The 26,172-nt window shown below is 37.5% G+C and overlaps 1 protein-coding gene across 3 annotated transcripts in view; it reads right to left on the bottom strand.

The window, feature by feature from the left end:
• Window positions 1-25,378, bottom strand: part of WDR48 (WD repeat domain 48) — a 50,275-nt gene extending 24,897 nt beyond the window's left edge. For 2 of the 3 annotated variants that reach the window (XM_037847499.1, XM_037847503.1), the window contains exons 1-7: window positions 25,311-25,378; window positions 13,021-13,161; window positions 11,001-11,079; window positions 10,208-10,290; window positions 9,958-10,087; window positions 7,967-8,055; window positions 7,480-7,581 (exon numbers count right to left, since the gene is read on the bottom strand). In XM_037847499.1, the coding sequence (XP_037703427.1) occupies window positions 7,480-7,581; window positions 7,967-8,055; window positions 9,958-10,087; window positions 10,208-10,290; window positions 11,001-11,079; window positions 13,021-13,161; window positions 25,311-25,358 (672 nt within the window). In that variant the 5' untranslated portion in view covers window positions 25,359-25,378. Of the gene's footprint in view, window positions 1-7,479; window positions 7,582-7,966; window positions 8,056-9,957; window positions 10,088-10,207; window positions 10,291-10,754; window positions 10,958-11,000; window positions 11,080-13,020; window positions 13,162-25,310 lie in introns of those variants that run through there. The other variant, XM_037847505.1, reaches the window with a different exon arrangement.
• Between the last annotated feature and the right edge of the window lie 794 nt (window positions 25,379-26,172).

Genomic DNA, 26,172 nt, shown 5'->3' with positions numbered 1-26,172 from the left:
GCAAGTTGTGTGAGACAACTGTTGCAATCTCATGGGAGAAGGGACAAGGAGGGACACAAAACACAAAACTGTTCAGGATAAGAGGCTACTCTTAGGGGACAAAGCTGTTAGTAAAGCTTCAATCCCTTAGATCCTTGACCATGCATCCATAGAAGAAAAGGGCTTTGGGAGACTTCATAGTTGGCAGTCATTAAACAACTTAAAGGTGATAAGGATGGCAAAGATAATGAGCTGGAAGTCTTCATAGCCTGGGCAACTTGCAACAGGAAAGGGAGAAGTCCCAAATCCAAACTTGCACACAGCTGAAAGCAGATGAGAAAACACCGAGTTGTATCAACCCCAATACAGAACACAAAATAATCTCCGATGGTAGACAGTATTGTTAAGACTGCTAAAAAGCAGGCCCCTAAACAGAGAGTAATCACTTCTGAAATACAATTTTGGTTAAATTCTTTGCAGTATTTGGTAGCATGGTTGAACAATGTCCTGTTATACAGGAATTCTAGTGACTGATACTGTGTAGGGGTTGGAGGGGTCATCAAAACATTGCCCATTACTCTGTACCATTCCAACGGATAAATATGAAGATCCCCCATTCTATGATGTCTCCTGAGACTAGGATAGAATACCCCAAATGGTTCTGCTAAATCAGACTTACAGGGACAGATTCTGTAGCCCTGATCAGGTGCTCTGTGTCTGTCTTTGCCAATGGAGATGAGAGGTGCCACTGTCTTGGACCTAGGTTGCTACTGACCAACAGGAGTGTTTCTAGGATGGTCATTCATGCACAAACGCAACTGCCAACAGAGAGCAGTCAAATGGGTAAGGTAAGTCAGGAGCAAGGAGCAGCCTGTTGCTGAGAACACTGGACCCATAAGCTAGGTTCAGCGGGACTCTGTATTACCAGAGAAACCCTGTGAGTGACACCCAAGGACATGATTGACTTAAACCAGGATGGCAGGCTGTCCTAGCTCCTCAAGCAATTGCCTGAGCAAGTACAAGGGATGAAAAGACAGGTGACTCTGCCCAGTAATGTCAGCACCAAATCAAAACAACTACAGTGGTGACAGAACTCTTTACAGGCAGAACTCCCTTGGGCAGAACTTCAAATACTACGATAAGCTAAATAAGGATCTTAACCTACATCAATGGAAGTGAGGAAACAGGCTGACATTCACTGGATTCAAAAAGAAGAATTTAAAAGTTTAAAAAGAAATAAGAGGAATTATGGGAATAAATGGCACAATATTGGAGATTAAAAAAACACTAGAGGCATATAACATCAAATCTGAACAGGTAGAATGAATCAGTGAACTAGAAGATAGGGTACTTGAAATCATACAGTCAGAAGAAGAGACAGGAATACAAAAAAATTGAACAGTGTCTTAGGGAATTGAGTGACAGCATGATGGGTACAAGAGAAGGGAGAGGAAGCAGAAAGAATATTTGAGGAAATAATGGCCGAAATTTTCCCAACTCTTATGAAAAACATAAACATACATGTCCAAGAAGCACAACATACTCTGAACAGAATAAACCCTAATAGACCTACTCACAGACACATACTAACCAGAATGTCAAATGTCAAAGATAAAGACAGAATGCTGAAAGCAGCAAGAGAAAAGCAATTTGTCACATACAAAGGATCCTCAATAAGACTAAGTGCCAATTTCTCATCAGAAACCATGGAGGCACAAAGGCACTTGTATGATATATTTAAGATACTGTCCTTCAAAATTGAGAGCAACTTTAAATATTCACTGATAAACAGAAACAGAGAGTTCATCAACAAAAGACCTACCCTACAAGAATTACTAAAGGGAGTTCTGAGGTTGAAAGGAAAAGACAGGAGAGAGTGGCTTGGAGTAGTGTGAAGAAAGATCTTCAGGAAAGGTAATTAAAAGGGTAAATGCAAAACCCAACAGTACTGTATCCTTAATATACAACTCGACCCTTCAATTCCTGTAAGAGTCAGAATACAACTGAACAAGAAAAAGACATATTTCCTGATAATGAACAAGCAAAATATAAAGAGGTAATGTGGGACAAAAACAACATAGACGGGAAACAAGGATATGGGAGCAGAGAACATACATGCTACCAAAACTAAGTTATCTTTTCAAATTAATAGCATGTGGATGTAGGTTGTGTAATACAAACATCAGGGAAACCACAAAGAAAATATTTTTAGAATATCCAGAAACATAAATGGGAAAAACAAAAGACAAAAGGGCTGAAGTAAGTACTACCTTTACGGTGATAATACTGAATGTAAATGGATTAAACCCTCCAATCAAAAGACACAGATTGCCAAAATGGATAAAACAGCATGATCCAACTATATGTTGTTTACAAGAGACTCACCTTAGATGTAAGACACAAACAGGTTGAAAGAGAAAGGAGGGAAAAAAGTGTTGCATGCAAATAGTAACCAAAAATGAGCTGGGGTAACTAAACTGAAATTGGACAAGAGAAACTTTAAGTTAAAATTTGTTACAAAAGATAAAGATGGACACTACATATTAATAAGAGGTCAATCCACCAAGGAGAAAAGACAATCATAATTATTTATGTACCTAGCCATGGTGCCTAAAAAACATTAGGCAAACACTGGCAAAACTGAAGGGAGAAATAGACACCTCTACAATAATAGTTGGAGACTTCCATATACCACCCTTATCGGCAGACAGAACATCTAGACAGAAGATCGGCAGACAGAACATCTAGACAGAAGATCAATGAGGAAACAGAGAAATTGAATAATATGATAAATGAACTAGACCTAACAGACATAATACAGAACACTGTACCCCCAAACAACAGGATATACATTCTTCTCAAGTGTACATGGATCATTCTCCAGAATAGACCAATGTTGGGTCATAAAACAAGTCTCAATAAATTTGAGAACTGGAAAATCCACAAATATACGGAGGTTAAACAACACACTCTTAAACAATCAGTGGGTCAAAGAAGAAATTGCAAGAGAAATCAGTAAATATCTCCACACGAATGAAAATGAAAACTCAATGTATCAAAACTTTTACAGGTTGCAGCAAAGGCTGTGCTGAAAGGGAAATTTATAGCCCTAAATGCCTGCATCAAAAAGGAAGAAAGAGCTAAAATCAAAGACTTAACTGCACACCTGGAGGAACTAGAAAAAGAGGAGCAAACTAATCCCAAAGCAAACAGAAGGAAAGAAATATCAAAGATTAGAGAAGAAATTGAGAATAAAAAAACAATGGCATTAAAACCAATAGTTGTTTTTTTGAGAAGATCAATAAAACTGACAAACCCTTAACTAAACTGACAAAGAAAAAAGAAAAGATACAAATAAGTAAGATCAGAAATGAAAGGGGGGAACATTACTACTGACCCCACAAAAATAAGGATCATAAGAGGATACTATGAACAACTGTATGCCAACTAGACAATCTAGACGAAATGGACAAATTCCTAGAAACATAAGAACAACTGGCAGTGACTCTAGAAGAAATAGAAGACCTCAAAAGACCAAAATTACAAGAAAAGAGATTGAATCAATCATCAAAAACCTCCCAACAAAGAAGAGATTGAATCAATCATCAAAAACCTCCCAACAAAGAAAAGCCCAGGAGGACATGGCTTCATGGGTGAATTCTATCAATCATTCCAAGAAGTATTAATACCAATCCTGCCCAAAACCCTTTAAAAAAATTGATGAGGAGGGAATACTACCTAACTCATTCTATGAAGCCAAAACCAAAGACAGATAAAGATACTACAAGAAAAGAAAATTACAGACTAATCTCTCCAATGAATATAGATGCAAAAATCTGCAAAGAAACAAACAAAAAAAACCAAAACAACTTGTAAATCGAATCCGACAGCACATTAAAACAATTAAACCCCATGATCAAGTGGGTTTTATTCCAGGTATGCGAGGGTGGTTCAACACAAGAAAATCAATTAATGTAATATACCACATTAACAAACAGAAGGGGAAAAACCACTGAACATCTTGATTGATGCAGAAAAGGAATTTGATAAAATCCAGCATCGTTTCTTAGGGCTAGCTAGAGCAATTTGGCAAGAAAAAGAAATTAAAGGCATCCAAACCAGAAAGGAAGAAGTACAGCTTCCATTATTCGCAGATGAAATGATACTACATTTAGAAAGTCCTGAAAAATCTACAACAAAGCTACTAGAGCTAATAAGCAAGTTCAGGAAAGTGGCGGGATACAAGAGCAACATGCAAAAATCAGTAATGAGCAATCTAAGGAGGAAATCAAGAAAAAAATTCCACTTATAACAACTAAAAGTATCAAATATCTAGAAATAAATTTGACCAAGGATGTAAAGGACTTATACACAGAAAACTACAGAACTTGTTAAAAGAAATCAAAGGAGATCTAAATAAATGGAAGGACGTCCCATGCGCATGGATTAGAAGACTAAATATTAAGCTGTCAAGTCTATCCAAAATGACATACAGATTCAACACAACCCAATAAAAATTCCAGCAGCCTACTCTGCAGAAATGGAAAAGCCAATTATCCAATTTATTTGGAAGGGTAAGGGGCCCTAAACAGCCAAAGCCATCTTGATAAAGAACAAAGTTGGAGGACTCAGACTTCCTGAACTTAAAGCTTATTACAAAGCTAGTGGTCAAAGCAGCATGATACTGATACAAGGATAGACAAAGAAACCAATGGAATTGAATTGAGAATTCAGAAATAGACCCTCACATCTATGGCCAATTTGTTTTTGAAAAGGGTGCCAAATCCACTCATTTGGGAAAGAACAGCCTCTTCAACAAATGGTGCCAGGAGAACTGGATACCCATATGCAAAAAGATGAAGGAGGACCCCTATCTCATACCATATACAAAAATTAACCCAAAATGGTTCAAGGACCTAAACATAAGAAATACGATTATAAAACTCCTAGAAGAAAACATCTTCAGGATCTTGTGTCAAGCAATGGGTTTCTTAGATGTTACACCCAAAGCACAAACAACAAAAGAAAAAAAGCTAAATGGGTCCTCATCAAAATTAAAAACATTTGTGCATCAAAAGATTTTATCACAGAAGTGAAAAGACAATCTACTCAATGGGAGAAAATATTTGGAAACAACGTATCTGATAAGGGTTTGATATCCAGAATATATAACGAAATCCTGCAACTCAATCATAAAGAAACAAAACAACCCAATTTAAAAATGGGCAAAAGACTTGACTAGACATTTCTCCAAAGAGAATATACAAATAGCTAAAAAGCACATGAAAAGACACTTGATTTCATTAGTTATTAGGGAAATGAAAATCAAAACCACAATGGGATACCATTTTATATCCACTAAAATGGTTACTATTAAAAAAAAAAAAAAAACTACAAGTGTTGGAGAGGATGTGGAGAAATAGGAACTCATTCACTGCTGGTGGGAATGTAAAATGGGCAGTTTGGCAGTTCCTCAGAAAACTAACCATAGAGTTACCATATGACTGGGCAATCCCTCTTCTAGGTATAAACTCCAAAGAATTGGAAGCAGGGACTCAAGCAGATATTTGCATACCAATGTTAATAGCAGCATTATTCACAATTGCCAAAAGATGGAAGCGACTCAAATATCCATCAACTAATGAATGGATAAACAAAATGTGGTATATACGTACAATGGAATATTATTCAACATCTCAAAGGAATGAAGTTTTGGTTAATGGGACAACAGGGATGAATCTTGAAGACATTATGTTGAATGAAATAAACCAGACACAAAAGGACAAATATTGTATGATCTCACTGATATGAAATAATTAGAATTAGCAAATTCATAAAGTTAGAATCTATAATATGGGATATCAGAGGCTGGGTTGGGGGTAGGGAATGGGAGTTAAGGCTTAATTTGTACAGAATTTCTATTTGGGGTTGACTGTAAATTTTGGAAATGAATGGTGGTGATGACAGTACAGCATTGTGAGTGTAATGTAATTAAGTGTAATTAACAACAATGAATTATCTATGTGAATGTGGTTAAAAGGCGGAAACTTTAGGTCTATCTATGTTATTAGAATAAAAATTAAAAGATAAAACATAAGACTGTATGACACCATAAACCCTATGGTAAACAATGGACTACAGTTAATAGTACAATTTTAAAACAGTTCTTTGATGAATTATAACAAATGTACCACTCTAATGCAAGGTGTTAATAACAGGGTGGTATACTGGAAATAAAATACACCCCAATGTACACTGTGGACTATAGTTAATAGTAAAATAATATTCTTTCTTCAATTGTAACAAGGGTACTTCATTAATGCAAAGTGTTAATAATAGGGATTGGGGTGTATGGGAATACTGTGTTTTTTACAAGATTTTTCTGTAAACCTACAACTTCTCTAATTTAAAAGAAAAAAAAAGAATGCAAAAGAATTCAAGAACCCAAGAAAATGTCCTGATTTGCAGACAAGACTATACTCATTGCTTCTAAACATCTTGCCGATAATACAAAATACATATTATGATTCCCGTTTTGCAGATCTGCAAACTAAGGACTAGTAAAGTGAAATCTTCTCTGCAAGGCCACACAATACATTAACACTGAGCTTCCTCCACATCTCCCAAAGCCTCCACAGTCCTCTTATAGCCAGGTTCTGCAAAATAATTTCCTTCCATTGGCTTGTTCTTTAAATCTTCCTTTCACCTCTGGAGGTAGACAAAATGCAAGCATGTCTGGCCTCCACAAAAAAGTTCCCATCATGCAATTTCCACAGGAGTAACGGATGGTGTTTCCCACCTCATCATCTTTCTAATCTCCCTTTTATAATCCCATCACAATCAATTCCATCCAGCCCTGGACTTATCAGTGCTCTCTGAAAAAAATGAAATGCTGCTCAATTTTTCTCATTTTTTAAAGCATCTATAATGACGATAAATTATTTTTCCACTGCTACAAAAAAAAAAAAAAAAAAAAAAAAAAAAAAACAGAATTGTGATTTAAAATTCACAAATTATATAGCTGACACAGTATTATTACATGTTCGGATATTACCAAAATAGTTTTCTTTGAAATGCTGGCTCCAAACAAAATGTTAGGAAACTAAAATTAAAGATTATATTCACAGAGTCAACTCACAAGATCTGCCCTGAAGTCATACCCACTATGAAGAAATTTTCTACTTAATACACTGGCAGAAAGCAGTCAATACCAAAGCTTCCTTCTTCTTTACACAAGGTAACGTTTTAAACTGGTTTAGCATATAAGTATCATAACTGCACTAAGTCATCTGCATTAGAATTATTCTGAAGGAATTCCTTGTTCTGCCTTTATTTAAAAGTGATGCAAATACAATATAATTTTTGAATATTATATGTGCAGTTAATACTTTAAGGATTTAAAAAAATAGCCTAGTTCAACCTATACTACAGAAGGGAAATTTCGGCTGTCTGAAATTTCTGAAAAGGTCATTAGATACTTGTTCAAAAGAAACTGCATACCTGTGTGCCATCTCTATTCAATAGCAATGCTTTTACATTATCCGTGTGCCCTTTGAGCTTCATTAACTTTGCACATGTTCTTGGGTCCCATACCCTTAAAACCTGTGAAATTTTAAGAGTATTACAAAAATTGAGTATATACATGACCAAATTTAAATAGATGACTTGTATAAGTCAAATGACAACAATTAAATTCTAAGAAGCAAATACTGCCTCTGTCAATGGACACTGTCTAAGGCTCCCAACCTTTTCGAGTAGGAGGAAACCTATCTAATGTCAGAAAATGTACAGGAATACCCCCAACCCCACCCTATTCCACCTCCCCATACATGGCAGTAGCTATAGCCTTATTTGTACAAATAAAAATTTCTAGCATCCACCAGGCAAAACCACTGTCAATATACTTAATAATTGCACAGATTAAATTATTTTGGTTTCTTTGTTCTCTAGTATTCAAACACCAAATCATCTTTAAGGTCCCCCTTACCTTCTCAGTGGAGCCTGAAACAATGATTGTTCCCAGTTGATTCATTGCCAGGCTATAAATGGAATCTTTGTTCCCACTTAGAGAAGAAGCTATTAAGGATAAATGAAGCTCAATGTTAACAAAATTATCAGCTGCTGAATAGCTAGTCAGCAAAACTGCTGCTGAATAGCTAGTCAGCAAAACTGCAAGTTTAATTACCCAATTTAAAAATCTTATCTTTATGACTGCTTTAAGGAAAAAAATGTACTTCTAATAGAGATGATTCTAAGCAATAGTACTGTTATCAAAATTTACATGCTTTCTGGATGTGAGTACATACAGGAAGTGCTCAATAAGTATTTGCTAAATTGAATTACACTGCCATGTAAAAACTATCCACATAAGTAATGTACTTTTAAAGATATAGATGTGCCAATAAATATGAAAAATGTTCAATCTCATTAGAATCCAGAGAAACACATATAAAAACAAAAAGAGTATTTTTATTTTCCAAAACAAAAAATAAGGTAATACTTAATTCTTGAAAAGAGTACAGTAAAATGGCACTCTCATACATTACTTATGGGAGGATAAATTGGTACAACCCTTCTGGAAGGAAATCAGGCAATATGTAGAAAGCTTTATAATATCTTTGGTTTCAGAACTAAACATTACTGAAGTGAAAACAGTTGCATATAAAATTGTCTATACAGTATGATTTAATTTTACAGTAAAGAATAAATATAAACACACAAAGAAGTTACGAGAAGTAGAGGAGTTAATACATGTAAAGTGCTTAGAAAAGTGCCTGCTTATTTTCAGTGCTCAATAAATGTCAGCCATTATTGGTATTATTTCTATAATCACAAAAAACTTGTGTAAAATCCTCTCTCAATTCTAACAAAGATGTTTCTGTAGCAGAATTTGTAATCGCTAAGCCTGGTCTTGACATTATGGTAATCCCTGTTTTTTTCGGTTTTTGTTTTATGCTTTGATTTCTTCCATTAGTGTGTCTTTTGGGCAAGCCTTACATCTATAGAGTTAGAGCTGAATGATGTGTCACACAGGCCCCAGCAGAGACCAGCTGCTCAAGCAATGAGATAACATACATGTGAAAACTCAGGGCAAAGAACAAGGGGAGTATAGTGTTTAGTCCTCAAATATTTCCTGGCAAATAGGCCAGAACAAAATTCAAGAAATTATAAGCATCAGTCGCCCAACTTGCATACTAGGTTACACTGGCAGAACTGTTTTAGCTATGTCAATATGAGTACTTCATAGCCATGACAAACTGGACCTATAAAGTAAGAACCTAGGTAGCATGGGCCCATGTCCTGAACATATAGACTTCCAGGACAGGTTTAGCCAGAAATGTGTTCTTAAAAAAGTCCTTTAGACAACCGACCTAGAGGATTCTAGGTAGGTCCAGCCAGGCATGAGGCCAGTTTTAAGTCTAGCCTGTATCAGTCTGATCCGGGAGCCTGAGATTCCTTAGTTGATGAGGAATCCAGGCTATTAAGTGGCTGTAAAGGTCTCTGAATTGCCTCTAGAACACCTTTGTTTCCCCGGACTCTTCTCAAAGTGGCTGGATTATCTAGGGCTACTCAGAAAGGGTCCCTCAAATTAGCACTGAAAATCTTTTATTCCTTTCCTCTTGGCCATTAACTCAAAAGCTCTTAATATACAGCAACACTTTTAAAAGTCAGAAACCATCTACTTTTTCAGGTAAGCACCACCTCCATTAACAATATCTGCTGAGTCTGTGGCTTTGGGCCAGGTAATGCTGTGGCCCAGGTTACACATGATAAGTTACCATTTTTAGACTGCAGTGAGGAACTAGTTCCTTGCTGTTCAATAATACTCTTGGGGGCTAGAACGCTGTAGGTAGAAGCACTCTCAAAATACAAACCACTGTCTTGATGCAATCCTATCAAAGATGTTTTATAAACCATTCTTTATTTATGCCAACCAACTTGTATCACTTTAAAAGATAATTTTTTCAAATGACTTACTTGTGACAGTGTTATTTGATGCAGTCAATGCTGTTAGAGTATTCACATCCCAAAGAAAGATCTGTCTGTCCAATCCAGCTGATGCTACCAGTTCTTTATCCTTGGCATATGCTAAGGCTTTTACATAATCCTGTAACAAAACAGATATACCATGATGTACCCTGTAGATCAATAAGAAAATGAGCCACACAATGTACTGAAATACAAATATTATACTAAAGACACTGAAAACTATTATTAGTTGTTTTACCTTATGTGTCCTTAATGTTGACATGCAAAATCCCTTATGTGCATTCCATACTTTTACTGTCGTGTCAGAAGAAGCAGATATTACTAGAAGAGGCAAAGAATTAACAAACCCCTTAGTAGTATGATTTATAACCAATGTAAAGACATGTCTTAAAACAATGTAAATATTTCAAATTAATGTTCACACACATACATGTATATGTACTTGAATATTCACAATATTCATAACATCTTTTCAAACATCTGTTAATGTTCACAACACATCTCAAAGCTCTTTCTAGAGCCTATTATATTTTGCCTCAAATACTTTTTTGAAATAGGCAGGGTAAATTTTTTTTAATATTACAATTGAAGGCTCTACTGATATAATGGAGAAAATTTTTTTGTAACACATACTGCAAAACCAAGAAATGAATCTTACCAAAATTGGAGTAAAAAGAAATATTAACAAGGCTAAAAAAGAATACATAGTGCATGAGTCTATTTATATGTTATTCAAAAGCAGACAAAACTAATCTATAGTGTTTATGAGTCAGAAGATCAGTTACCTTGGACCAAGAGGTAGTGACTGGAAGAGGGGCACAAGGGGGCTTCTGGTAATGTTCTGTTTCTTGATTTGGGTCCTGTTACATACGAATCCTCTCTTTGTAAAAATTTATTCAGCAGTACTCAAGATTTGTGTGCTTTACTATACGTATGTTATACTTCAATTAAAAAGCTTACATAAAAAAATGACACATTATCAAATTGAATTCAAAACTTCCAGAAGCCCAATAATCCAAAGAAATACTTACATGTTTTCCCATTACAACACAGTACAATGTCGTTTACCCAATCGGTATGGTGTTCCATAGATGCTATATATGGATCTTGCTGAAAAGAAAAACGCATGAGAGACATCAGTTATATTAACAGATGAAACATATCACAAATTATAGATATGTTTATATTCTTCAATTAACGTAACACACTGCTCTAAGGACAAGTGAATTCAAGGTAGAATTTCACCAAACAGGAAATTCTTTTCCAAAACTGTTTTATTATAATGAAAGCCTAGGTTTCCAGGACAAATGCATAATGTTTTCCCTTGTGGCAGGAAGTGCTATACAAAGGAGTTTACCAGCAAGGACAGAACTTAAATCTGCAGAGGGATCGGAATCAGTGATAATGAAGGCCCACAGGAGATTGCAGGGACAGAAATAAGTCTGGTGAGTGTCCTGAGGAGCTGGGCCTGACTGCAGAGGGAAATAAACACTTGCTTTTAACTTCCTACTGTTGTTTTTTACCTTCTGAATTAAATGTCTTCCTCGTGTTATCTATGGTCCTTCAGAGAAGGAACGGAAGCCAGGGGCTGAGGGAGTGTACCATCTGTACCACCATTTCAATCCAGTAACCTGAGTGTTTCTCCACTCCTGTCACCTGGCTTAATTACCAGGAGAGGTCTTTTAAAGAAGAGTATTTAGTTATAACCCAACACCTAAGACAGGCAAGTTCAAGACACATCATAGGAAAAGAGAAAGGCTCTCCACAAGTCTGTTTGAGAAATGATGCTATTCAATCTTAGCATTAAATGAAGAATGGAATCAAGTTGTTTGAGGTCAGGAAAGGCAGCTTTCCAGATTATTCCAGGTTAGTTCTTGTGAGTAGTTTCTCTAATTTGTTTGAAATATTCTACATTTCCAGGAAGGTGATATTTCAACTCAAATATAAGTACCAAAAAACATTCCAAAGCCAAATATAAATGGCTTTCTTACTTTCTATGCTTTTGACATTAGGCCACCACTGTTACAATTGGTTAAATAATTTAAAGCCTGCTGAACCGAAGTTCGTTTAAAGAAACATTACCCAACATCTATGTAAAGTAGTGGTTCTTCTCATGGACTGAACAGCAGATTTACAGAGCTTGCTAAAAATATACAGAAAGAAACACACAAAGAAATACAAGGCCTAGCACCACAGTTTTGGTTCTAATCCCTTGTCACTCACTAGTCATTTAACCATGGGGCTCTCTCAGAGTGGTTCCTTATCTATGAAAATGGATCCTAGCAGCTGTCTTGAATGATTATTGTGAGAATTAAAATCATATTGGATACAAAAGTGCTAACAGTGTCTGGAACAGAGTAAGCGCTTGATAAATGCTTGGTTTCCTTCCTGCCATCTTTTTTCCTATGTCATACACAACACAGGCATTCAAACAAAATACTGAAAGGTTTCCTTTCCATTTGACTGCAGGTTTATCTTTACATATATTTATATCCTGTCCCCTGTTCAAAAAAAGACTTTGATGTTCCTGAAGAAGGGAAGTACATTGTCTTCATATTTTTACACCAACCCTGTATTATCTAATAAGGCCCTACAGGTTTTGTGGGGACTCTAAACTACTTTTAAATGAAGAAATCAAATATTTGCTCAAGATTAATTATAAATGTAAAAGCATATTTAACCTTTTTTAAGTAGCTCTGGAAAGGGTTGCCAAGGGTTGGAACATATTTAAAGCAGAAAAATGGACTGTTGAAAGTAAACTCCCTTAACAGACAAATCTCTTTGTTCCTTTGCAGCACAGAGCTCTTACCACAAACCCAGTTTACAGTCCTTGCCTTTCGCAAAACAACACTTCTGAAACTCCCCTATGGCTGGTTTTCTCAGAGGCTTACAGAACTTTGGTTGTAAAGTCTTTATAGAGTGTACCAAATAACTTTGCTCACAAAGATTAAATATAAAGCTGTGAAAGGTGTCATATTAGATGGTGAAAGCCAATAGTCCAAAGTTTACTCCAAGTATAGAACTAAAATGAAAACTCAGTTTCCACCTTACCTTGTGCTGATTTACACTCCATATTCTTATGATGGAGTCTCGACCGGCTGTGAAGAGTCTATTTAGTGCTGGATCTAGCTGCAGGGCATTGACTCCATTTCGATTGTACTTCTCTACTTCATCTCGAATAACATAGGAAACCTGATAAATATGCCAACACTTGCTTTTTAGGAAGTTATAAAACATGCAATAATAAAATGTAGCCCATTAGTGGCCAATCTGGAATTCAAAGTCCCATGTTTTCCAATAGAAAACTTATTTTTCAATACAAAAAAATGTAATTTTTATTTTACTCTATAAAGACTGAAGGGCTGAGGAGAAGAAACGAATGATGCTGAATTACTGCAACTGCCTCCTAACTGGACTCCTCTCTCCTACTCGTTTGTCTTTAATCCATTCTTTACCAAAGCAGCTGGAGTAATCTTTAAAAAATATAAACTGGAACGTGTCTCAGCCTTGCTCAAAAACTGGTTGCTTACTACTAGACTCATGATTTGATCTGCACTCCTTACATGGCCTAAAGGACCGTCTCTCCTACCACTCATTCAGCTTTGCTCATTGTGCTCCAGTTCCTTATACATCCTGTGCCTCCAGACCTTGATGCAATGCTGGTCCCTTCTGCTTGGAAGCTCTTCCTCCCACTCACTGTCTGGATAACTCCTACTACAGTCTTCAGGTTTCTGTTTAAATGATGCTTCCTCAAAAAGGCTTTCCCTGAGCCACCAAGCAAAATGCGGTTTTGAGTTCCTATAACACACTAAACCTTTCCTTCAGGGCACTTTCCCCTATTTATCAACTGTTGGTGACCTCTGTCTGCTCCACCTGAAAACCCAAGAGAATCAACCAAAAACAACTACAAATTAAGAAATAACATCAACACTCTGGCTGGAGCCATAAGCAAAACTTTTAAATTTAATGAAATAACCAGCTAAAAAATATAATGGGGGGGGGGGACCCATTTACAACAGCAACAAAAATAAAGACTTAGAAATATATCTCTCAAGGAAAATACGTAACTGACAGGACAAGGGACATAAAAGAAACATTGGAATAAAGAACACATGCCGTATATAGCACAGGAAGAGTAAAAATTGACAAAATAAATAGAACAGTGTTTTGGGTTTTTTTTAAATACCCAGAACATTTTTTTAATGAAGACAACTGGGAGGATATCCTTTAAAGAGCTTAAAGAAATATTACAAAATTACCAGAATTATAATGGAGTTCCACAACAGACATAAATACAAAGGTCAATAGAATAAGATAAAATTTGGAAACATATTTTCTATTATAAATTTCCCCTTTGATACAGTGTTTCAAACTAATGAGGACATGATAAATCATCTAATAAATTATCTAGGAGCATCTAGCAATTCTACTGGAAAAATTATACCCCTTATACAGGTTTTAAACCAAAATTAATTTTCATATGGATTAAAGATGGAAATTTAATAATATAATCATAAAATACTTCTAAAAGGACAGATTAATATTTAAATTGTCTCTAGAAAGAGAAGGCCCTTCTCACATGACAAGACAGCAATCTTTACAAAGGAAAAGAGCAAGGATGATCTGATGAAATACAATTCTAAAACTTCTGTCATGTACACGAAGGTTCATAACCACAGCATATTCATAGTAGCCAAAAAGTGGAAAAAAATCAACTGTCCATAGACTGATGAATGCATAAACAAAATACGGTGCAGCCATACAATGGAATATTATTCAGCCATAAAAAAGGATGACGTACTTATACACGTTACAATATGGGTGAACTTTGAAAATATTTTTCTAAGTGAAGCCAGACAAAAAAGGCCACACATTACATGAAATCTTCTAAATAGGCAAATCCAGAGAGTCAGTAAAGAGATTAGTAGTTGCCAGAGGCTCAGAGGAGAGAGGAATGAGGAATAACTGCTAATGGATGGGTTTTCTTTCTGAGGGGTTGAGTATGTTCTGGAATTAAGTGATCAAGGAATAACTTTGTGAATATACTAAAAAACAGTGAATTGTATACTTTAAAAGGGTAAACTTTATAGTATAAGAATTTTATCTTGATAAAGCTATTATTTAAAAGAAAGTCTACATGTCAAATAAAAAATATGACAAGATACAGTACATGGCAAACAGTTAACTGGGAAAATACTGAAATAAATACGAAAGGCCAAAGTTTACTATTGACAATACACAAAGAGCCCTTAAAAACAATAAGAAACTCCACAACAGAAAGAGGAACAAAGATCATGAGATTTTTTTATAAAAAAAATTATACCCAACAAGCACATAATCAAAGATATGAAAATTAATGAGATCATTTTACCTATCATACAAGAGCTTTTTTATAATAAAAATTGCCGTTTTTTTCTGAAGGTAAGTAAACACTGTCATACATCACTAACAGGAGTGTAAATCATTACCTTTTGGAAGAAAAATTTTCAAATATCTATCAAAAGCTCTAAAATGTACAAGCCCTTTGAAATTCTACTTCTAGGAATTTAAAAAGAGGCAGTGTTATACACGCAAATAGACAAGGATGTTAACTTAAGCCAATTTGTTGGGTACAAATAACTGAGATCTACTCAAACCAGCTTAACTTAAAAAAAAAAAAAGGAGAATTTAACATAAGTATACAAGGATACCTAAAAACAGAGCCCAAGAGCAGGAAACATAGTCATGAATTATAAGGCATCCTTAAAATCAAATCAGGACTCTGTTTAAACCTTCCCCTGGCTTTTCAATGAATTGAGAGTAAAGTCCAAACTCTTCACATGATTTGATTCTGCCCTGCATCTTCACAATCACACTAACTTTCCCTAGCTTCTTTCATTAGTCACACTGAACTCCCTTCCCTCCCTTCACATTCTCTGTTCCCAAAGCCGAGCCCTCCCCAACCTGCCCAAACCTCCCCCAGGAATCCTCTTCCCCCAGCTCACTCTTACCCTTCAGGTCTTAGCAAAAAAGTCAACTCCTCTGAAAAGCCATCCCTTATCCACACATACACACACACCTCATCCCCAGTATGATTGTCAGGGTCTCCATTCAAGGTAGAAAGTAATTCTCAGCAAAGTTAAGTTTGAGCCAACCACAAGGTTATCTACTACATATGTGTGATTTAAAATGGCAAAGCATTACAAGAATCCTATTTGGATAAATTTTGGCACACACATCTGTATTATATCTATATAATAATGATTGTTTAATGTTTGATATAGATCTAGACTGACAACATAGGAAGAAGGCCATCATGTATTTTTAAGTGAAATATGCATGGTCTAATACCACAGTGTACAACTGTCACTGCAAATTTTTTTCAAAATACTAAACACATAATATATTTAAAAATAAATACATAAGTCTGAAAGCAATACATAAACAAAACTAAAATCCCTGACTGATGGGATTATGGTGATTTTCATTCTCATGCCTTTTATGTGGCCTGAATATTTTACAATGGAAATATATGACTTAAACTTTAGAATTTATAATTTAACCTTTGTCCAATAATTATTGCCTGTATTTAGAAAATCAAATAGTACTGAAAGACTATAATGAAAAACAATTTTCCAGTCTTCCCCTCACTATACCCAGTCTTATTTCCTAGAGGTAACTGATTTCAACTTGTGGTTGTTTTTTCTGGATAGTTACTTGCATTTCTCTAAACACTGTGCTTATCCAACTTGTTGGTTCATCCATTATCCATAATGGTTCATCCACTATTATGGATTACCTATTTACTCAATGCTAGGATAGATAAGGATGTATTCCTCAAAATCTCTTCCATCCACTCTTCCAATGTAGAGAGATCATAAATCACAATTTATAGTGATTGTAAATCACTCTTTTTGGTTGAATAATCACTGCTTATATTGTGACCGTAATGCTGTCTACTGCCTAACCAAGTAATATATTATGAATACATTTCCTCTCTCAGCTTTTCATTTTTCCTGGAGTTTCTTTCTTTCCTTCTTCAATGTCTTCCTCTACTTTAACTTCAATATTCTTCCGTTGCTGCACCATATTAGATATTCTAGCAAGAACTCCCTATTCCCCCCTTTCTTTGAGAAGGTTTCCCCCTCAGAGCCCTCCATCTTCTCACTCCAATTTATCTGGCTGCCCTCTAGGTCTTCTGGCATGGCTGACAACTTTGGTGTGACCCTTTACTGCTTTCCTAGGTTATAGCCTGTTTCCTGAATTCCAATGCCTCCTCCTTTCTTTGCTCACCCCCGTTTTACTGAAATACAACCTCAGGAATTTAAGACAGTAACATAAGAAAAGGTACATGGGAGGTAACTTAGCCCTTGCATGTCTAGTTTTTCCTCTACCTTTACATTTGTTTTGACAGGATAAAGAAGTTTGTATCAGAAAAAAATTCCCTTAGCTTTTGAAAGCATTGCTCTAGCTTCCTCTAGCATCCCATGTAGCCTCTGAATTCAATGCCATTCTGTTTCACTCAACTTTGAAGTGAACACATTCTCTTTCTCTTCTGCAACACTACCCCTACCCCAAGCTTTCAGGATCTTTGCTTTTCTCTTGTTATGAAATTTGGCCCCTTTATCATTAATTTTGATGTGCACTTTGAAAGTCTTTAAATATACAAACTTGTACTTCAGCTGTGGGAGATTTTCTTAAATCAATTCATTAATAATTATCTCTCTTTTTTCTTCACTGCTCTTGAACTTCCATTGACCAAATGTTGCTCTATTCAAACTGATCCTTCATCTTTTATGTGTTCTATATTATTTATCTTTGTCCTTTGGGTTTACTCTTGTAAGACTTCAATAACTATTAATTTTTTTGGTAAATTTCATGTGGAAGAAAATGGGAACATAACTTCAATAAGGAAATAGTTAAATTACGGTATATCCATTCTATGTGGTCATTAAAGAATGAATATGTACTATATTCACTGATATGTTCCAAGAATATTAAAAATTTGTTAGAAAAAAAAGTCTAGCTGTAGAAAGAAGGAAAACAGGATTCAATTCTTTCAACATATATTGATTAGTCCCTGGTTGCTGGGCATTCTTTATTCTAAATGCTGAGAATAAAGTAGTGAGCACAAGTCCTTGCCCTCTTGGAGCTTACATTCTAGTGGGGGAAAGAGCATACCTAAAAGTGGTGGCAAGTCAAGTGAAGGTTCCCCCAACCCCCAAAATAGGAAATACTTTGCAGGCTGAAGAGAGGAAACTGAAAGAAAAAGTAAAAGTACGAAAGACAGAGGCAATAACTGAATGAACAAGGCACTGGAAAACTTCATTTAGCAGAGCCAAGGATACAAGTGAAGGCTGCCTTAATTTGCTTTCAAAAAAGGAAGTGAGGGGACTATACAAGCTTGGCATGGGAGTGGGAAGCCAGGCCTTCAGCAGCAGGTATGGTTTTGAAAGAGCCAATTAAAGGGATGGTAATAAAGAGAAAAATAATAAAGTAGTCCCTCAGCAGCAAGTATTCAGTTAAATTACACTATAAGAATTTGTAGCTGGCCCAGGGAGTGTTGTTTGATTAATTTCTCCAGCAATTATCTGGTATCCAAAACAAAGAAATCAGATGTGGGGATGATCCACTAATTTGTGTATCTGTCCAAAGATCTGTACATGTCTTTCAAACCTGAATACTCCAAATTATTGGCAGTGTATCAGAGGGTAAAAGAAATCATGAGAAAACCATTTCTTAGATCATTCATTTTATTTGAAGGCAATTGTATTAGTTTTCTATTACTGCGTGGCAAATTACCACAAACTTAGCAGCTTAAAAAACACTTATTTATTATTTCACAGTTCTGAGGGTTGGAAGTCCAGGCTGGGCTTGGGTGGGTCCTCTGCTTAGGGTCTCACAAGGCTAAAATCACTTGGCAGGTTTGCTTTCCTTACGGGTGCCTATGGGAAAGAAACTGCTTCCAAATTCACTCAGGTTATTGGATGAATTCAGTTCCTGCAGTTGGCCTGAAGTCCTGGTTTCCTGGCTGGCTTTCATCAAAAGCCCATTTTTGTTCCTAGAGGCTGCCTGCATTCCTTCTCACTTTCCACGTGGCTCTCTCCTGCAACAGAGTTGAGTCTTTCTCATGCCTAGAATCTCTCTAACTTCCCCTTCTGCTACATCTCTGTGATTTCTTCTTCCAACAGGAGAAAGTTCTCTGCCTTTAAAGATCATGTGATCAGACCAGACTACCAGTATAATTCAGCTAAATCTTCCCATTTTAAGGTCTGTAACCATAAGTACCTCTGCAAAATCCCTTCCAACATGTAATGTAACATATTCACAGTTTCCATGGATTAGGGCATGGATTGTGTGTATGTGTATGCATGTGTCACCTTCTGCCTACCACAGTAACTCAACAAATGAAAACAAATGTGGATCTATTACAGAGTAAATGCAAAATACACATTTTTTAATTTGTAAAGATAAAAGGGGAGAATTGAAAGACATTTTGGGCTCACAAAAGGGCCACTATTCCTCAGGCTCCTCCGGGATGTGCATTAACTTTCATCTTCACTTGGATATCTTTAACTTTCATCTTCACTTGGATATCTAACAGACATCTCAATCATCGCATGATCAAAACAGAGTTCCAAACAGTTCCCAAACAACTAGCTATTCCTGTAGGCTTTTCTATCTTAGTTAATGGCAAGTCCATTCTTCTGTTGCTCACGCCCCAAACCTTGGTGCCATCTTTATTCCTCTGTCTTACATATCACAACCCTATCAGCAAGTCCTGTCAGCAATAACTTCAAGCCTAATCCAGAATTCAACCATTTCTTACCACCCCAGTTGGAACCACCAACATACAGCATCTTATTTTTTAATAGCTTTCTACCTGGTCTCCCTGCTTCTGCCCTTGCTCTTCCGCAGTGTGTTCTTAATACAGCAGCTAGGATGATCCTGTTAAAACACTCGCCTCACCATGACATTCCTTTGCTCAAAAGCAAGCAACTGCTTCCCATCTCACCCAGAGTAAAAGCTAAAGCCCTTATTACCATCTGTTAAGACGCTACATGATCTGGCCTGGAGTTACTTCTCCAATTTGACCTTCTACTCCTCTTCCCCTCACTCACGGGTGCCAGTCAAAAAGGTATCTTTATTGTTCCATGAACAGTCAAAAGTATATTCCCAGCCTAGAACCTTTGCATTTGATACTCTCCTTGGAATGCTCTTCCCCCAGATGGCTGTGTGGCTATCTCATTTCATTCAGATTCTTACTTAAGAGTCATCTTTTCAGCAAGGCTTCCCTGGCCACTTCCCCCTCCCCTGCTGTTTATCACTTTTTAAATAATTTTTAACCATTTAAAACCTATTTCCCCCAATATTTTATTAAGAAAAATTTCAAACATACACAGAAGTTGAAAGAATCAAACAGTGAACATCCATATACCCTTCATCTATATTGTACAATTAACATTTTCTATATTTGCTTTATCAGATCTCTATCCATTCCTCTATCCACTCACTGATTTTGATGCCTTTCCAAGTTAAGATGCACATCATCAATAACACTTCTCCGTAAATACTTCACCAAGTATATCATTAGCTAGAATTCAATATTTGTTTGTTTCTTTTCTTTTCTTTTTTTTTTTCAGGTGAACTGCACAATTCTTAAGCATACCAGAGATACTTCTGACAAGTATCCCAGATCCCTACCAAGATATACAGGACATTATCACCAGCCCCTGTACTCCCCCAGAAAAGTTCCCTTATTCTCCTCCCAGACAACTTCTGCACCCCGATCCCAGGCAAACTGATCTTTTTTCACCATAGATTGGTTCTGCCTGATCTAGAGTATCATATAAATGGAATCACCCAGTATGCACTCTTTCGTGTTATGACACTTAAAGCTATCAGGCTAATTTAGTACATTTCCAAAAAAAAAATACTCCAAACATTGATAATTTCCAAATCTGGATTTTTCTGTCCAACCTTGAGGACCATGGCTTTCTGCTTCATATATATAGTTTAATAGACTGATTTTTTTTTAAGTATTCCAAAAAGTGGTATTGCAAATAAAAATAGGACACCTTTTAGCCCATATTCTCCTAAACCAGGGGTTGGGAAAACATGGTCCGTAGACCAAATATAGCCCAAAACCTGTTTTTGTAAACAAAGTTTTACAAATACATAAACTTACTTGTTTATGTATTATGTATTGTCAATGGCTGCTTTCATGCTGTGATGGAAAAGTTGAGTGGTTAGAAACAGAGACAAGATGGTTTACAAAGCCTAAAACATTTACCATCTGGACCTGCAGAGAAAAAGTTTGCCGATCCTCTCTAGAGAAAAAGTGCAGCACTGGCATAGAAAATTTTAATCACCCATCCTACATAAAAAAGTAACTCATCTTAGACTAATTTGTAAGGCTCTCTCCTTGAGAAGGCAGGATTTGGCATCATTTTACTTCCTTTAAAAAGCCTTAAGGATTAAATACTACCCCTGAGTTGGGAATCAGAATCTGGAGAAAGGACTACACTGAGCTCTGAATAGGTGTGGAATGATTTGACACTTGGCAAGAAGAGGGGTTCAGTAGTAGTAGACAATTGTTGGTTGCCTCTCCACTTCCCACTTCTGCTCCCAATATTACCTTCTAGGCAAGCAAATCCTAGGAGAAATTGTGCAGGGGCTACTTAAGGCACTCTGTTACCCCGGATGGTGTGGTGGGAGGACATGAGGTCTGCAATAGGTGCAGCTACCATGCCATCAAGGGAGGGGAGGCCTGGAGTTGCAGCGAGGACAACTTGTATGCAGCCCAATGGTAAAGCTGACTTTACATCACTTCTTAGGGTAGGGAATCACGTGAGCCTGCTGGATTAAGCTTTGCATGAAATGAGCATTACTTCTTGAGTTTTCCTTTACATGAGTCAATACATGTCTTTTATTACGTGAGCCTGGTTAAGATTTTGGGTCATTTCCAACTAAAATAACCCTCTTGTTACGGAAGGCCAAGTAGTTATATACTTGAACCGTCACTAAGTCCTAGAACACAGTTGTTGCTCCTAACCTGGGTATACTGGTTACTGTTGTCTAACTTCTCCCCAAGAATTCTGAAGCAGGTGAGAGAAGAGGCCATGGTAGAAGGAAAGATGGAGGCAGAGAAAACAACCAACAGATTCACAAAACTAAGAGAATCCTAAAACTAAGGGACTGTCAGAGAGTAAAAAAGCTTGCTTTCATATCCTTGTTACCAGGAAAGGTGATGCACCATATAGTTGAATTTGCATATTTAATTGACTGATGATGTTTGTAACAGTCACAAATCTACCCTCACCCTCATAATCAATTTCAGTCCCCTTAGATAAAGACAGGACATGTACTCATCCTTTATACTTATGTCATTATATCAGTAACGAATAAGCAGTATGTTTGCATACCTCTCCCCTGGCAGTCTGATTATTTAGCAATTATTATAAGTCTCAATGGCTCTTTTTGGTTTACAACTTGGCAAAGGAATTCAGGGCTACTGCTTCCAGGTCCAAGATGCAGACAGCCAAGAGACAAAATATATTTATACCTCTAAGTACTCATACTTGTTTCAAATGGGAAAGACTTTTTATTTATACAGAGCAGACAATATGTTTTAACAAGTTCAAAAATGTTAACAGTGCAGATATTTTAAAGTAAAAATATCCCTGAACTACCCATAATCACATAATCCAATCCCGCCAGAGATAATCACCATTAATATCCTTCCAGACTTTTAGAATACATTATTTCCTTTGTGGAAATGGAACCATACTATGTTGACTTGCTTTTTAGACTTCTGGACATCTTTCCTTTTACATACATACAGATCTAGCTTACCTTTTAAACACTGCAAATTAATCCACCATATAGATATATCATAACTTTGTCAATTTCCTATTGATGGACATTTAGATTTACTCAGTTTTTTATAATGGCAACATTCCTACAATAAACACCCCTTCCCAAATAGAAAATGACATTTGGGTATGTATTTCTGTAGAATAAATTCTTAGAGGAGGAATTGATGGGTCAAAGGGAATGTACATTTAAAATTTTGACAAATAGCAAGTCACAGAACACTGTATACCATGGCTCCACTTAGAATAAGACAAAGCAACGGAAGTCAGGTATATACACAGTGGTTCTCAACAAGGGTTGATTTGTAACACCCCCTCCACCCCCACACACCCCCGGGACATTTGAAAATGCCTGTGAATATTTTTAGTTGTCACAACTGAGAAGATGCTACAAGCATATAGTGGGTCAAGGCCAGGGATGGTGGTAAATACCCTACAATGCACAGGAAATCCACCCACAACAAAGAATTATCCAGCGCCAAGATGTCAACAGTACCCACATCAAGAAATGCTGTTCTAGGATTATTTTATCACATTGCCCACAGTAGCTTTCTTTGAAGTGTGGAGGACAACTATCATTTATACTTTTTTGTATTATTTGTAGCTTTTTTTGCAATGAACATGTACTAGTTTAAAAAACACTTCCATAAACAAACAAAAGTTCTGCCTCATGTCAAGATAAAATCAATCTCTGTGGCTTTTCACCATGGTTCCATGTCTTGGGGAAAAGTTTTGAACACAGATAACAAAGGTCCCTAAATGTTCTCTACTGAAAGCTAATCTTAGTCTTTCAAATGCTCTTCACAGAAGACAGTCTCAAGTCACTTCACCCAGTCTGGTTGCTATATTTATTAAGAACAAGGTGTTGAATTCTAAGCCAGAAACTGCTAGTTTTGTACTTCGACCAGTGAAGACTGGAACTATCACCTCCCTCATTCTACATATGCTGGCTCACATTCAGCTTATTACAACAAACTGTTTCTCCACACATACTCAGTTATTTCACATGTTCCCCATTACGTACTTTTACAATTTCTTTTAAGAGCTGATTTTCCCCCACTCTAGTGTCTAGAGTAACACCATCTATCAGCTCCTGGAGTTCTCAAAGTTATTTATTAGCGCTGCCTAAATACTTAATTACTGTATCCACCAGGAGGCAGTTACATATCATTACTTCAGGCAATCCAACTACAGTACAATTAGTTTTAAGTTACAATTTTGAGTTACATTCTACTCAAAAGGAGACATCCTCACCACCTGGTTTGGATTCTGGTGTTACTTAAATACTATCACTGATGCACTTAGAAATCACCTAACAGGGTCAACTATTTTAGATTCTTACTAGTTCCACTCCACTCAACATACATCCAATGAGTGCTCAGGATGCTGTAGTGATGAATAAGATAAAAACAAAACAAAACAAGGATGTGAACTGCCACAGAGACTTTATGGCCTACAACCTTTTCCAGAGGTTATCTTACTGAAGGAACCCTTGTCTTGACTAGGATTAAAAACTCACTGATTTTTTATCAAAAAAGCCTGGGTGTTTTACTTATTCCTATATCCTCACGATCCTTTGCACACTTTGGGGCTCAAAGTGAGTGCTCAAAAACTGCTTAATGAAATAAACTATGCCGTCACTACTACATAAAATACACTTGCAGGCAAACAGCTGTAACAGGGCTTTTGCTCCCTGCATGGCTTAAAATAATGGGTTGCAACTTTTAAATGTACACAAAAGTGAACTCATGAGAGCATAAAGCACAGAAAGTTTAGCGAACTCTTCACACTTGAACAATAAACTACAGAAACAGGAAAAAAAAAGATTCCAGAATGCAGACTGAAAATGAAGAAACGGTGACAAAATTAAATTCCAAAACAACTAAAATCATAATTTTTCCAGTTACACCAGCACACTTCCACGTCGTTTCGTCCTCACCAGGTGAAAAGCTCCCACATAAGGGGACGCCGAGGCTGTGGCGGGGGTGGGGGTGGGGGTGCTCCCACGTGCGGAATCCTTCTCAGAAACCCCGCAGGGCAGTCCGCGCTCTGCCACGCCCCCGCCTAGGCCCTCTCACTCCTCCACCACCTACCTGCCCGCCGGGAAGCGTCCAGCGAGCGACCTCTGACCCCACCTGGACAGGACAGAGTAACTTGCGGCAAGGCAGGGGGAGGGGAGGCAGGTGGGCGGGGAACAAGCCCATCTCGATCCCCCACAAACAATCCCAGCGGGCGACCGGCAAACCCGGGTACCGAACCCCACATTCCAAGGGTCCCGAGATTGGATCCAGATAGGCCAAGCCGGTCGCCTCCCGCCCCTTACTCAAGCCGTGGGCGCCACAGCCCCACCCCTCGCCGCCGGCCGCTCCCGGTTGCACTCGCCCCGAGCCGCTACCCCATCGGCCGTGACCCACGGCATCTGCTCGCAGGAGGTGGACCAGAGATTGCCAACCACGTCCGGGAGGCCGAGGAGCCGGGCTCCCATACCTGCACTTTCCTCCGCCCTGCCGTGTTCTGCCGGTGATGGGCCGCCATCTTACATGTTGACACTCCTACGTCACTTCCGGAAGTGGCTCGGTTGAGGCGGACGTTCCGTCCCTTCCCTTTCTCCAACGGCAGGTGATGGGCTGAGGGTGAGAGGTGTGGTATTCTCAGGGCGCTGTTCCTCTCTGCGGCCGTTGGCTTTGTGGTGGATTAGATGTACTTAAGAGCAAATTCGTTGTGCAAGTGTAAGGCTGGCGGAGGGAGAGTCAGCTCTGAACCGAGGATACAATTCGAATCGGCTCTGTGTGGCACTAAACCCTGGGTTACGCCACCCTCCGAGGGTGCCTCCTCCAGAGACCCAACCAGGCATAAGAAGAGAGCTGAAAGAATTAATAAGATTAGACCTGGACGGCTGGACTATCTCCCGCAAACTTTCCTTGGTAGCCAAGGGGACCGACTGCAAAAGAAGCGGACCTCATCTTCAGGAGGAGCAAAGTATCTGTTTAAATAAAGGAGATAAAAAGCTGGTGCTGGAAGGCGAAGAGGACACACCAGTTAAAATTGTTCCCAGAGACAACTTCCGCAATTCCAAACCCTGAAGGAGTTAGGCTCACTCTGGTATCTAGTTTAAATCATCCCAAACTGGGACAGTTAGACCCTTCTGGATGAGAATTTTGATTGAGGAGGTTTTCCTGACACTAATTATAGGAGCTGAGAATGGTCAGGCTCTTTCTTGTGGAAGTGAATCCTATAGAACTGCACAGTCCCTTATGATATCCGCTAGTTACATGTGGCCATTGAGTACTTGAAATATGGCTAGTTCAAATTGAGATAGGCTGCAATTATAAAATACCCACTGAATTTC

The sequence above is a fragment of the Choloepus didactylus genome, chromosome 1, assembly GCF_015220235.1.
Source record: "Choloepus didactylus isolate mChoDid1 chromosome 1, mChoDid1.pri, whole genome shotgun sequence".
In the NCBI taxonomy this organism is placed as follows: Eukaryota; Metazoa; Chordata; class Mammalia; order Pilosa; family Megalonychidae; genus Choloepus; species Choloepus didactylus.
This window is presented reverse-complemented; position numbering and strand designations above follow the sequence as displayed.